The sequence below is a fragment of the Canis lupus genome, chromosome 30, assembly GCF_003254725.2.
Source record: "Canis lupus dingo isolate Sandy chromosome 30, ASM325472v2, whole genome shotgun sequence".
Taxonomy (NCBI): domain Eukaryota; kingdom Metazoa; phylum Chordata; class Mammalia; order Carnivora; family Canidae; genus Canis; species Canis lupus.
In genome coordinates, this window is record NC_064272.1 from 36,718,760 (window position 1) to 36,734,271 (window position 15,512).

At 36.0% G+C, this 15,512-nt stretch overlaps 1 protein-coding gene across 6 annotated transcripts in view; it reads left to right on the forward strand.

The window, feature by feature from the left end:
- The window catches only part of NEO1 (neogenin 1), a 235,935-nt gene that overhangs the window by 88,303 nt on the left and 132,120 nt on the right, over positions 1 to 15,512 (forward strand). For all 6 annotated transcript variants that reach the window (XM_025472233.3, XM_025472235.3, XM_025472234.3 and 3 more), the window contains exon 5: positions 5,921 to 6,057. In XM_025472233.3, coding sequence (XP_025328018.1) covers positions 5,921 to 6,057 — 137 coding nt within the window. The remainder of the gene's footprint in view (positions 1 to 5,920; positions 6,058 to 15,512) is intronic.

Consider the following 15,512-nt stretch of genomic DNA (forward strand, 5'->3'; position numbering starts at 1 on the left):
TTTATTTTAAATGGAGAGAATCCAGAAAATACAATGCTAAAGTGCAGAGCAGCTGACAGCACAATGTTATTTGGTAACCAAGAAATGTTCTATTTTGATGGAATGATAGATCAGAGCCCATCTGCAAAGGAACAGGTTATAGTTATAGAAATGCTTAATGTATTATAATTGACAATAGTAGAAAGATTAGATTATTCTAAAAACAAGTGCAGGAGTATCATTTCTGGGAAGATGGAATAGATGTTTTTTTCCCTATTCTTCCCACTACTAAAAACCCCAGGCTTTATATGTAAAACAAACCTAAGAGGACTCTGGGGGTGCTCCGTCAGTTTAAATATCCAACTCTTGATCCCAGCTCAGTGCTTGATCTCAGGGTTGTGACTTCAAACCCTGCGTTGGGCTCCATGCTAGACATGGACTCTAAAAGGTAGAGAGAAGAAGACTGACTGGCTAGAGGCCTTGTGACCCAAGGAAGAACATGATGATGAGTTTCTTGGAATTTGTTTTTGCCTCATATATCCAAACTTGAGCTGAAGAAGCTGGCAACCTGGAAATGCAAACAGGCACATTCAGAAGAGTTAGAGTTCTTAACAAATGTGTGCTCTCTCTAGCCGTAGGACCAGGAAAGGGGAAGCATAGCAAGACAAAAAGTGTTAGACTCTAATTACTCCTACTTTAACCAAACACTACAGAAGAAACTGTGGCCCCACCTTCACCCATGTGAGCAAAAGCCAGGTGGGAAGGCTAGACTTCCTTCCACCCTCACCAGGTAGTAATGAGATACCCCAGCCTATATGGTATCAGAGGCTAAATAGGCAAAACTTTGATCTCAACCAGGCAGTATCAAGACCCTCTCCTTTGCCATGTTAGTAGAAACCACATGGCAGTAAATAAGAAACATTTCTTCCCTCCCCCACAGGGGTGATATTAAAGGTGGACTTGTGGAGAGTTAGAACTTTCATCATCGTGTAGTACTGAGGCCCCCCCTCCATGGTGTCAGTGGACACCATGTGGAGAATGGCAGCGAAGTATTCCAACTGCACCAGCCAGAGGGCAGTATTAGTGGAGGCCTAGTGGGGAGTCAGAATTCCCAACCCTGTTAAGGAATAATGAGGAATCAGCACCTCCCCTCAGGTATTAAAGTGAAGACTGAGTAGGGAACCTGGACTTCCACCTCCATTTGACAGTAATGAGTGGTACCTCCTCCTTCCTCTAGAGCAAGTCAGCAGAAACCAGCTAATAAAAAAATAAAAATAAAAATAAATAAAAATAAAATTTAAATTTAAAAAAATTTTAAAAAAGAAGCCAGCTAATATGAAAGGTTTAGTGAGATCCAGATTTCAGTTAAAAATCACTCACCATACCAAGAACCAAGAAGATCTCAAATGAAAGATACAATAAATGTCAACAATGAGATGGCATGTTTTAGAATATCTGATATATTTTAAAGCAGTCACCATAAAAATTCTTCACTTGAAATGCACTTGAAACAAATGAAAAAAATAGACTATCTCAGCAGAGACATAGAAAAGTCTCCTCAGGGCAGCCCCAGTGGCTCAGTGGTTTAGCGCCGCTTTCAGCCCAGGGTGGGATCCTGGAGGCCCTGGGATTGAGTCCCATGTTGGGCTCCCTGCATGGAGCCTGCTTCTCCCTCTGCCTGTGTCTCTGCCTCTGTCTCTCTGTCTCTCTGTCTCTCATGCATAAATAAAGAAAATCTTAAAAAAAAAAAAAGTCTCCTGAAACAAATAGCAGATTTAAAGAATCAAGTAGAAAAATTTGAACTTAGACAATAAAAAAAGAAAAAAAAAAGCTTCAGTGGATGGGCTTAGCAGTAGACTAGATGGGACAGAAGAAAGAATCCGTGAACTAGAAAAAAAGAAGACACAATGGTCAGTATTCGGACTGAAGTAGAGGATGCTACTACAGATCCTACAGGCATCAAAAAGATAATAAAGGCACTCTATAAGCAACTATACAGATGTATATTTGATAACTTATATATATAAACTACTTGCTCCAAAACACGACTTACCACATCTAACCCAATATGAAATAGCTTGAATAAGTGTCTGTTAAGGAGATTGACTTTGTAATTTTAAAGCTCCCAGAAAAGAAGTCTCCAGGCCCAGATAGTTTCACTGGAGAATTCCAGTGTTTAAAAAAGCCAGTTGGCATCAGTTCTACACAATCTCTCCAGAAAATAGAAGAGAAGGAATTGAAGCTAGTATCACACTGATACCAAAACCAGACATAGTACAAAAAAGAAAACTACAGGCCAACAGGTGAATATTCTCCATGAATATAAATATAAAAATCCTTAACAAAATACTAGCAAATAGAATTCATGTGTGTGTATATAAATTCAAATATGTGTGTATATTTTTATATAATGTGTATGTATGTGTATTTTTATACCATAACCAAGTAGGGTTTATTTCAGGGATGCAAGGCTAATTCAGTATTCCAAAATCAATATAATCTATCATACTAACAAAGAAAAGACCTACATGATCAAATTAATAGAGAAAAAGTATTTAACAAAATTGAACACCCTTTCATTATTTTTAAAGAAACCTTCAGAAAAATAACTTAGAAACATATACAGAAAACTTACAAGCTAACATATTTAATGGTGAAGGACAATACTTTCCCCTTAAGATCAAAAACTAGTTAAGGAAGTTCACTGTCCATGCTAGAAGTTCTCGCCAGTTCAATAAGACAAGGAAAAGAAAAAGCACACAGATTAAAAAGGAAAAAATAAAATAGTCTATTTGAGATGATATGTTTGGCTACAAACAAAATCCCAAGGAATCCGCCAAAAAAAAGCCTCTTAGGACTAAGAAGTTTAGCAAGGTCACATGATATAAGATAAACATAAAAATCAATTATATTTCCTTGACAATCATTCATTATTAGAGAAATGCAAATCAAAACTACAGTGAGTGTATACACACACACACATGCATACATAATGGAATATTATTCATTCATAGAAACAATGAAATCTTGCCTTTTGCAATGACATGGATGGATCTAGAGAGTGTAATGCTAAAGGTAATAAGAGAAAAATACTGTATGATTTCTTTGTTTTTAGGTTAAGGACTCGGATTATGAAAATGACTTTCAAAACCTTGTGTGGCTCCATCCTCATCTTTCTCTTTTTTCTCTCTTAAACTTGGCCACTCTGGTTATTATCAGATCCTGAAATACAATGTGGTCTTTTCTGCCACTGTTCTTTTGAATATGCTTGTCTTTCTTTCTGAAATCTTTTTATCCTTCTCATTATTAGTTAGAATTAGAAGAATTCTCATTCTTCAGATCTCAGTTCAAAGGTTACTTTGGTCAGAAAAATTTTTTTATTTCTAATTTCCTGGTAGGTTCTTCTGGTATACTGTTTTGTGGAATTATTATCTTTCATGTGTGTCTTTTCCAATGACTTGCATGGGAACACTGGTTGTGTTTTTGCTGCATCCCCAGCTGCTACCTGACACATAGAGGTACACCAGTAAATGAGTGGCTAAATCCCTTGTCTTTACCTTCATCATCCATTGTTTTTAAGAGTGGTCAATACTTTTTGCCTTCTCTTTATTTTATTGTTACCACCGGAGTTCATCTTTCTTTCTTCAGTTCTGAACCATCATAGTAATTTCACAACCAGGCTTTCTGCTTCTCATCTTTTTTCACATTCTTCTTGTCTTCCACTTAATCATGTGATTTATTTCCTTAAGGCCTTTCCATTGATAAAACAAATGGTCTCCTTAGCACACTAGGCTCTCCTAAGACTGACCACACTCAGGTGCACACACTCCCTTTGTCCAGCAACACTCAACCTAACTTGGGTCTGATGACCATGCTTACTTTTCACATACTGTTCCTTTTGTTTGTATCTTTGAATTTTAGAGTTGATTGCCGTCTTACTATGATCTATCACATAATCATGCCAAAGAGTTAAACGAATCTGCCAAGCTAACAGACAGTCTTCTTCCCAGGCTTCAAAAGAAGTAAAATCAATTTCATTAAGCAAGATTGACTCTTGCACTGACACTAATTTATGGCAAATATGAGGCAAAGCAAGTATCAGGAGTATTTCTTAGTATAATTATTAGCTAGAAATTACTATATTTCAGTTTAAAAGTACCATACCAACTAATATTTCAAATTATGTTCTCCTCAGCTGGGTATCCTGTGTGTGTGTGTGTGTGTGTGTGTGTGTGTGTGTGTGTATTCCACTTGTGAGCAATGTTTTCCATCCTGAAGATCAGTAGTAATTTAATCTAAGGGTGAATAGATTTTAATTTTTGTAAATTTTTCTTATTTCATGTGGCATAGAAACCCTGTTTTCTCTCTCCGTTTTGTCCTAGTAGTTCTTGCTCTATGCATGATATGTTGTATTGCTTCTCTATCTCATCACATTAAATTGGGATTTGAGATCATAATAGAGATGTTTCAAATTAGAAGGCCATTTGATAAAGTTGAGTCATGACCTTGCAGGGCGTTTCATAGAGAAGCCACCAAATCTGATTCTGGTTTTCCTCTTTCTTTGTCCAGAAACTTAATCTTGTTTATGAGATTGAGGAAGACTAATTACCCAGGCTCATGGTGTATTGAAATTTAAGCCAGAATAGCTCTACTTAGGATGAGAATTATAAATGTGCACAGACTGAATAGTTGTTCTATTTTTTCCCTATCAGGGATTCTATATGAAAAGCCGCATATTTTGTTGTTGTTGTTGTTGAGTATAGATACAGATAGGAAACATGACAATAGTAAGATTAGAGAGAATAATCTATGAAAACCAGTTTAGACATAGAATCTCAAAATAAAAATATAACTCTACAAACTCCAAATCAACTAAACTTGTTCACTTTATAAGAACTTAATGAAAATACTGATTTGTGATTTTTTTCTTCTATTATAGGATCACTTTTTCTTTAAATATTCTCTTTAAAAGATTTAAATCACTCTGTAGATTTGGATTGTAGTGGTCAGCGTCCTTGTTGATAATGGAATGACAGTGGGTTCTTGCCTGGCAACCACACCCAGGTTGCTGCTCTCTGGCAACTGTGTTCCCTCCCTTCCCTGTCTCTTCTCCTCCCTTTCCTACCCAAGCCACCATAGGAAACTTTCTGTAGGCACTGTGACCCCATGACTCTGTTTCTGATCTGACATTTTACCCTCTCCAGTAGTCCTCTCAGTGTGGCATAGCTGTAGTTGGAGTGACTCTCAGATTGAGTCCAGACTTCAAAATTGCATAATTTGCAGAGAAACTGGGCAGAGTTGAGAGGCAAAGATGGATTGTGGGAAGTGGAATAGGTCATAATAGTAGCGTATCTTTGAGAATAATTAGAAGTGTTAGAGAGAGGAGTGCCTGGGTGGCTCAGTGGGTTGAACATCTGACTCATGATTTCAGCTCAGGTCATGATCTCAGGATTGTAAGATCGAGCCCTGCATTGGGCTCTGTATTAGGTGTGAAACCTATTTTAGATTCTCTCCGTCTCCCCTGTGCCTCCTCACCTCAAACTCATGCAAAAATTTTCTCTCTCTCTCTCAAAAAAAAAATACTAGTAAGTGTTAGAGATAATTCATTGTAACATTTTGGTTTGTGTTTGTGATATTTGTGCATGTAAAATATGAGCAAAGCAAATTGGACTAAATTAAATTCTGCTAATTTTTTAAATTTATTTTTTAATTTTATTTTTTTAGTTGTAGACATTTTACTAGACAATAAATTTTAAAAAGATTTTTAAAATATATTTTTTATTGGAATTCTATATAAATTCTGCTAATTTTATGTTAGTGTTAATCTCTCTGTAGCCATATAGATAATAATGCTTCTTAAGTGTTTTCTCTGTTTTATGTGGAGAGTTTCTTGGGTATTATTTTCCTATTTCTAAAATGTGTCAATATTTTTTTTATGCAGCTCTGAAAAATTGGTGTTGCTGGCAGGTGGTAGTCTGGAGATCAGTGATGTTACTGAGGATGATGCAGGAACTTATTTTTGTATAGCTGATAATGGGAATGAGACAATTGAAGCTCAAGCAGAACTTACAGTACAAGGTATGTAAATATTTCCTGTATAAATAAATTCTGCGTGCTTTATGGGTTTGCTAAATAACATTAAAGTAGAAGAGACAATACAGTGTAGTAGTTAAAATGCTGAGCATTACACTAGATTGCTTAGGCTTAAAATCTGGGTCTTATATTTCCTAGGTATATAACTATAGGAAATTTACTTAACCTCCCTGACCCTCATTTACCTCATCTGTAAAATGGAGATAATGAGTACTTACCCATTGAGATTATTTTTAAGATTAAAAGAGTTAATATTTGTAAAACTCCTAGAATATGTGACTAGAAAATGGTAAGAGTCCAGTTAATTATTGATATTATCTGTAGTGGTAGTAGTATGGGGAAGACTGTGTTCTGGGGCATCTGGAAGGTTCAGTTCACTTTTCTTGTCTCAGGATGCTTTCTCACAGGGACTTCTTGTACTCTGACCTAGAACCATTTATCTTCTAAGCATTGGTGTTCCCTCTCTTGGGAGAATAGATCGCCCAGGACAGAACGCACTGTGTCTCTCAGTGTATCTTGGTCATCTTTTTGATGATTTGATGATTTGTTCTTTCTTTTTAACTAATCCTGGTCATCACAGCATCTTCCCTTACAGGTTCTCTGATTTAGAAATCAGAGAAAATGAACATGGCATAATCTCTTCTTTATCCCCATGTCCCTTGCTCTTCCTCCATATTGAAATGTACCCTCAGATGAATATTTGCTATCTCTCCTATAATTTGTCTACATCCTCTTTTTATATTTGTTTCAAATAAAAAGTTTTAAGACCTTTCCTGTTACTTGCAGGAAAATTCAACATTGCTTGGATATGTAGAGGTATATTTTGGCTCATGATATTCATTATTACCTTGTCTCAAAGTATTATATTTGATAGAATACTTTCTGATCTGTGGTTTAGAATTGTTTCATATTTTTTATGAAAGTTTGTTTCTCTTGGTTCACTGGTGGGTTTCAGAGTAGAAAGAATGATAGCCACATTTATACTTCTGATAGTCACCAAAGGACACTATATATACACATATATATTCTCTCAATAAATAAATTTGTTTGGGATATGAATTAGGGAATAGACTATTTGGGGTTCTTCTATGCTGGCAAAAGCGCAGAATATTTATGTTCTCTATGGCTATTTGTGGATAGATTCATAATCTCTGAAAATCAAAAGAGCAAGCCTTAGACTATAACTATTACAGTTAAGTACATAACTATTGCCCCACTTGAGCTTAACCATTATTCTTGGCTAGGTGGAAGGTTGGCTATGACTAGTTGTAGAATGACCAATTTATTTCTTTGTGTGGGCAGGATCGTACAAATAAAATATTAGTGAACTCCATCTTATTTGGTCCCTGTGCCTCCCTTAGTAGATCTTTTCACTTTTTGTTTTTACCATTAGACAGATTCTTGGCCTAACACTCTCTTCCATTTCCTACCTGTGCCTCAGTTTCCTCCACTGTAATGTGTCTTGTTATTAACCTCAGATGTGAGGCCTAGTGTCTGCCAGACATGTCAGTTGTATTTGTCCCTGTGGTGGTGCTTTTTATTTATTGTATGGAATTAAGACTCTTCCTATTTATTAACTACATTTTTTTAGTTGTAATATAATACATACATCTTATAATTTGTACCTAATTCCATCTTATTTGTACCTAGAGAAAATCCTCTTTAAATGAATACAGGCTAGAAAACTGAGGAAAGAACAAGAGTGAGGAAACCTAAATGTTAAAAATTACCACAAACCTTCTCTAATCAAAGCAGTATAGTATTGGCCCAAGAGGAGGCAACCAAAAGGAATAAAATCCAGCTGTTACAAGTAATAATGGAGCTTAAAAAGTCACAATTCAGTTCAGAGGGAAGAACGTTTATTTATTAAAGGGTATTGGTACAATAGATTTTCAAACAGGAGAAAATAAAGCTGGATCCCTCCTTTCAAACCAAAGGTCAGAATGTGAAAAAGTGAAGAATATATGGGTTTAATGTTTGTATTATCTATGCTGGAAAAGACTGTCTCAGAAAGAACAGAAAAGAGCATGTCAAGAAAAACCAACAAATGTTGACAACATACACATTTTTTACAAGTTATATAGAAGAGTTAAATAAAGGCTAAATGCAAGTGATAGACTAGGAAAAAATAGTTATAACACATAACTGAGAAAGAGTCAAAATCCTGAAAATAGAGTTTCCAGAAACTTACTATAGTTTAAGTTTAAAAGATACAATTTTCCCCAGTCATTGTATAAGCAAAAATATTGAAAAGATTTTGATTTCCAGAGCATGTGGGATGGTGTTGAGAACTGAAAATTATTATTGATAACATCTTACCAGTATAGAATAGAGCAAAAACATTACCTCCTCAGTACTAAATATTGTATTCTTCAGTGAAATTTAAGGTTGAATTAGCTTTTTTGATACTTTTATTTTAGGGAACAACCAAATTCATTTGTTTACCATGTTTTATCAGCTGTCCATCGATTCTATCTCTTCCTTTCTAACCTCACATGGGGAGGATGTGTAAGGTTCTAGGTTAGATCCTTTCATTTCTTGCCTGCTGTTGAAAAAACATCGTATCTACTAACTTTTCTATTTCTTTTTTTCTTTTTTAAGATTTTATTTATTCATGAGAGACACAGAGAGAGAGAGGCAGAGACATAGGCAGAGGGAGAAGCAGGCTCCCTGCGAGGAGCCCGGTGCGGGACTCGATCCCAGGACCCCGGGATCATGCCCTCAGCCAAAGGCAGATGCTCAACCACTGCACCACCCAGGTGCCCTTAATTTGTCTATTTCTAATACAGTTTCACATCAGCTTGAGACTGATAGTAGTACGTATGTGTTTGAGAGTGCTTGCCATGGCCTTTGATCTGCAGTAGAGGACTGGGGAGTTGTGGTGCCTAAAGACACCTAGAAGTCAGAAATATTGATGAGCAGAACTATTGAGGTTTTTTTTAATTTACCCCAAAATTTATACACAATGCTTTATAAATCCATGGTTGATGAAAAGTTAGAAAAAATAAATGTGTTTTCAAAGGTATGAAGGTAGGTTTGTTAGGTGTCCATGAAAGAATTAGGAAGTACTTATCATTACTCTTTAAATTAGATGCCCCAGGGTAAATTTTATGGTAATACAATATTGTATTAATAAATTTTAACTGTTCATTTATCTGCTTGCATCTCATTTCTGAACTGGATTATGAGTGGTTGAAATTGAACAAAAGTTCTACACCATTGATATAGATAATAGTTTCTAGGCTGGTTTCCATTTTCTGTGAAACTGGTCCCAGCTGTTGACTCCTTCACTCAAGATCAGCTCTAAAGAAAGTAGAGAAATTAGGGAAGTTGTGGGGAGATGAAGGGTCTTATGAATCTGTCTGTGTTTACGGGAGAGGGGAGCCTTGTGTTGGCGTGGTAGCTATAGCCTAGGAGTAGGACTGCATGAGGAAGCAGTGAGAAAATAGATTGGAAGGCTCTTAAATTCTATTGTTATTTCTCACTGGTGTTGCCTTGAGATTGTCTTTCTGTGTTCTTTCACCACAGAAATGAGTAGCAGTGGCCCAGAGCTCCATGATTATTCAAAAGATCTGCTGGGACTCTGATGGCATGAATATAAATGAGTATGGCCTGACTAACTGCCCTTAGGGGATAACTACCTCTTTTTCTCACCCCTTCCAAAGTCCCAGATTGGTAGGTTTCAACCTAGGAAGACTCTGTGCCCAGTGTTGTTTCTCCCTAAGAGTTCAAATGTGAAACCCTGACCAGAGGAAATGTCTGTGGAATGCCTGGCAGATTGGAGTAAACAATAGTAGTTCTGAGGTCCCTGGGGCTCTTTGCGCTGAGGCTTACTCGCCCCTCCATTTCACCAGGTTAGATACAGTGAGGTCCCATAACCATATATATTATTAGACAGTGACTGGTTCCCCCCCCCCAAAAAAAAACAATTTACTGCCAAATTACTCACCTGAATAGTAGTTACTCTCAGAGAAAGACAAATTAGTGAATAACATATACCATCTCCTGTAGAGTTACTGGAAAAGATTGACCAAGAATTAAATATGAATGTGACAAATACATTTCAGGAGATTAGAAAGCTATTAGCAATGTTATGCAAAAACAAGAAAGCATAACAATATAGAACCAAGTAGAAATATTAGGTATGAAAAATGTAAAAATAAAGAATATAGTAGACTAGATGATGGTTGAAGTTGTACAGCTGATAAACTCATGAGTTGGAAAATGATGCTGAAAAAACTCTGAGATGCAACATTAAATGATAAAGAGAACACATAGAACATACAGAAGAGGCATGCAAGTTAGATTTAGAAAAGTTTCTATCCAGAGAAATAGGAATCTTAGAATTCTATAGAGAAAAAGAGGGAGGAAAAAATATTTGAAGAAATAATTAAGATCAATTTCTCAGAAAGTAATGGAAGACCTTAGTCTGAAAGGACTTAAAGACTTCTGTGTATAAGTAGGAAGGAAAACCCATCCTTGGACCCATAAGTGACAGATAATATCAAAGACAAAGTCAGAATTCTAAAAGCTTCCAGTGACAAAGAGCAGAGCACCTACAAAGGAACAAGAATTAGATTGTACCTATCATTGATTTTGAGAAACCTGATTTCAAGGAGAATGGAATAATGCGTTTAATGTGCTAAAAGAAAAGAACATTGAATCCACATGGAATTTATATCCATCCAAAATGTGATGTGTAATAATTCTCATCACATAAGACCTCAGAAGGTCTGCTATACAAAGATATACACTGAAAACACTTCTGGAATACATACTTAAGAAGAGACACCTTCCAGAAATGCTACAAGAGATATAGGAGTCGTAAGACACAGCCCCGAAATTCTCTGGCAGTCCTAATGAGTAGTGGGATTTATATTCTTGCCTTTGAATTTGAGTGGACTTGGAGCTATTTGCACAGATAGAGTATCGCAGAAGTAGTGTCCTGTGACTTCTGAGGCTCGTAAAAGGCCATGCCGATCCTCCTGGTTCTTTTGGAATTACCGCTCTCCAGTCACTTCCTGGGATTTCCCTGTCAGAACCCAGTTACCATGCTTGCGAAGCCCAAGCCACAGGAAAGGCTGCACTGTAGGTGTGCTGGTAGACAGCTCCACTGAGCCCACTGCAGGTCATCTAATCAAGGGACCAGACATGTGAATAAAGAAGTCTCCAGTTGATTTGAGCCTCCAGCTTTCTAAGTCAGCCTCACACATTCAAGTTTTGTGGACATTAGGGAGCAAGATAAGCCATTCCTTCTGTGCTGTCCTAATTCCTGACCCAAGGATCTGTGAGCATAAGAAAATGGTGGTGGTTTTATGCCACCTGCTACTAAGTTTTGGGCTGGTTTGCTGTGCAGCAGTAGTAACTTGGGAAAGTGCAAACGTTTTTTAAAAGGCTAGAACCAAAGAAAAAGTATATGAGTGATAACCCAGAACTAAAAACTTTGACTATACCAAGTGTGGGGGCACAATAATATATACTATTGGTGGAGAATTATTGGGAAAAGATAACCAGTAATTAAAAATAAGCATATAATAAATCTATTTCAGGAGAATAGTAAGATATTAGCAATACAATTGACATTTATAGGATACTGCACCAAACAAATTAATAAAATGTTTTTTTAATAAATGCCTGTGAAACAGTTACTAAAATATACTACATAGTGACCATAGAACAATTCTTAGCAGATTTTAAAGGATTGAAATTCTATACATCTGACGACTGTGAAATTAAGTTGGAAACTAATTACAAAAAAAATAACTTTAAAAAACAGTAACTTGAAGATCTTATATTTGGGCATTAAGTGAATCACTTTGAAATAATCCATGAGTCAGAAAAGAAATGATGATGAAAATTAGGAAGTAGTTTGATACAGATATGACCTATCAAAATTTATGGGATGCTTAGAGTAAATTTATAGCCTTAAATACAGGTATTAGAAGAGAAGAAAGAAAATCAGTGATTTATATATCCATCTCAAAAAGCTAAAAAAAAAAAAAGGCAAACAAAAGGAAATAGAAAAAGGGAAGTAATGACAAGAGCAAAATTCATAAAACAGGAAAAATCATTCAAAATAGAGTTCCAGCAGAGCCAAAGTTAATTCCTTGTAGAGCATAACGGCATTGATGAACACCTGACAGACTTAAGTCTTGACAGAAGTCTTTATTTAGACCAAGAGTGTACAAACTACAGCTTATACACCAGATCTGCCCAAAGTGAGCTGAAAATAGTTTATACAGTTTTAAATGGTTGAAACAGAATAATTTAGTGATCTATGAAAATTTTGGAAATTCTCTTTTATTGTCCATAAATAAAAATGTTATTGGCACACAGTCACATTCATTTACATATTGGCAGTGACTGCTTTTATGAATAGTTATGACAATGACCACATGACCCATGAATTCTAAAATTCACTATCTGGTCCTCACAAAAAGTTGCAACTCTTGATGTATGCTCTATAAAGAACTCTTAACAGATTAACAAGGTAAACGAAGACAGATAAACCAATTAAAAACTCTGCAAAAGACTTGAGCGGTTACCTCCCAAATCTCCAGGTGGCTACTAAACTTTTGAACAAGTGGTTATCATCATTAGTCTCTGAGATACGCAAGTAAAAGCCACAGTGAGATACTGTATTCCATCAGAGTGGCTAAAATTAAAGAATAATAAATAGCAGGTGTTGGTTAAGATGAGGACCATTCTGATGTACTGCTAGTAGGACTATACCCTGATGAAATCACTTCAGAGCACTGTTTAGCAGAATCTGCTGAAACCACGTACAAACATATCTTATGATGCAGTGGTTGTATTCCTAAGAGTATATACACCAGAAATGTATAAATACACAATAGTATTCTCATATTAAAAAAATAGTATTCTCATATTCTATCTAGTATTCTAGATGTATAAATACATGTATCAAAAAGCACACAATAGTTTTCTCTATTCTATCTCATATTCTCATACTCTCATCTAGTATAACCAATCTTATTCACAGTAAATCAAAGCTGGAAACAGCTAAACACCCATCAGCAGTAGAATGGATAAGTCGTGTTCTAATCCTACAGTGACATATTATCAACAGTGAAAATTGACAGACCTTTGCTACATTCAACAACATCGATAAAACAAACACCATTGAAGGAAGGAAGCCAGTCACAAAAGAATACAGGCTGTATGATTCCATTTTTATAAAGTTCAAAACCAGGCAAAACTAATCTGTTTTTTGAGAAATCAGGATGGTGATTACTTTTGGACAGAGGTAGGGTAGTGACTAAATGTGGAACAACAGGACCTCTGGTGTGTTCTGTTTCTTAATCTGGATGATAGTTAAAATAACTGAACCTGTACTGTTAATGTGTGTCACATGAGGTCTTTTCTTTTTTATTGTTTACAGATAAGAAGTCATTATGTATTAAAAAAAAAAAAGGTTTGGAAAATTTTGTTTTGAACTTTGTCCCATGAAAGTATTTCCTTTTTCAAATGGGGAAAGCAGTTTATGAGATATAGCTGGAGTTATATACATGTACACGTACACCTACACACACATTTATATAGTTATTTCTATATATGTATGGTCATACCTATCAAACTTGTTGTTTTTTAAGAAGTTACAGCCACAGGAAATGCCATAGTGAGTGTTAATGCAGAAAAAGGTTATAAGTTCATTCTTCATCTGTTAAATATTTCAAAGTTATTGTTTTATCATTAACTCCGGGGATTTCTACACATGCTGTGACGTGAATTAGCTCATCGTGTATTTCCTGTCATCTCAGCTGATAACACCCATTGGTCATGAGTTGTGTTGTTTTTTTTTTTTTTTAAGAGGAATTTTTCCTTTTCTCTTATAACATTCATAACGGTCTGTGATACACATCTCCACTCCCTCCCCCACACACAAAAAAGAAGAAAATTTTCCATTTGTATTCTTGTGGGATAAATTGATAAATTCTGAATTGGCCACCTCTTAGACTTTGTTAGTACTTATAACAAATCTGTCATATTCTATGCTCTTTCTCTGAAGTCAGAGCCTAATGTCATTCTACATTTACGCTCCTGCTCTGAGCTCTGTTTACATTAAGACAGTGATTTCTCCTTTTCTGCCAGTCTTCTGCTTGATTTCACTTCCTTTTAGCTCTTGATGAACTATAATAGTCTGCTCTCATTTATTAGAACTCTCAATTCTCTTGGCTTAGGATAAAATAAACTCTCTCTGGCATATATATAAAACATAACCAGACTCTTCATATAAAGGCAACTTTTTTATTGTTTTTTTTTAATAAGATTATTTATTTATTTATTCATGAGAGAGACACACAGCGAGAGAGAGAGAGAGAGAGAGAGGCAGAGACACAGGCAGAGGAGAAGCAGGCTCCATGCAGTGAGCCCGATGCGGGACTCGATCCCGGGTCTCCAGGGTCACACCCTGGGCCGCAGGCAGCACTAAACCACTGAGCCACCTGGGCTGCCCTTTTCATTGTTAATGGACCCAGCATGCTTACGTCTCATTTGTATCCCTTACTTAGCTATGTGAACATGGGCAAATTATGTTTCTTTTATCAGTTCAATAAGTTTTTATAAGGATTAATTCGTTAAACTTCTGGCACCCTTCCCCCTGAGCCTGGGATGGAAATGGAGGTCATCTTTACCAAACTACATATAGTTTCCTGAACATGCAGTTTGATAGCACTGTTCCCCTGTATCCTCACACCCCCCCCCCCCAGTTAAAATTTTCTCATAGTCCATCAAGATTAGTTCTGATTTTAACTCTGCTATGCAGCTTTTCATAACCATCCTCTCACCCTCAGGTAATTATGATGTCTCTCAAAATAGTTCCTTTTATACCAGTAGTGTTTCTCATTGACTTATTTATATACCTTTCCCACTACTGCTGGACCAAAGTCCTTATCAACAGGGACTGGTTTTGGGGCACTTGCCTGGCTCAGTTGGTAGAGCATGTGACTCTTGATCTCAGGGTAGTGAGATCGAGCCCCATGTTGGGTGTAGAGGTTGCTAAAAATAAACTTTAAAAAAACCCAGGCACTTGATGAGATGAGCACTGGGTGTTTTTCTATATGTTGGCAAATTGAACACCAATAAAAAATAAATTTATATTAAAAAAAAACCCAGGGACTGGTATTAATAACTATGACTTATCATAATAGATTATCAGCAAATAATTATTGAATGAGTGAAACTTTGTAGTAAAATTGCTAACTGTGATAACTAAAATGATTTAATGTTTGTGATTACTTTCTTACTCATGTTTTCCCTTGCACCTTGCTTTTCATAGATTTCTAGTGTAAAAGAAACTGAGATTTTAAAAAATCTTTTAAAGGTTATTCTGGAGGAAGATGAATCATTATGCTAACTTATATAATTGAGACCATATTCATACATACCTATGTTTATAAACAGTTCTCTATTGTTTTTAT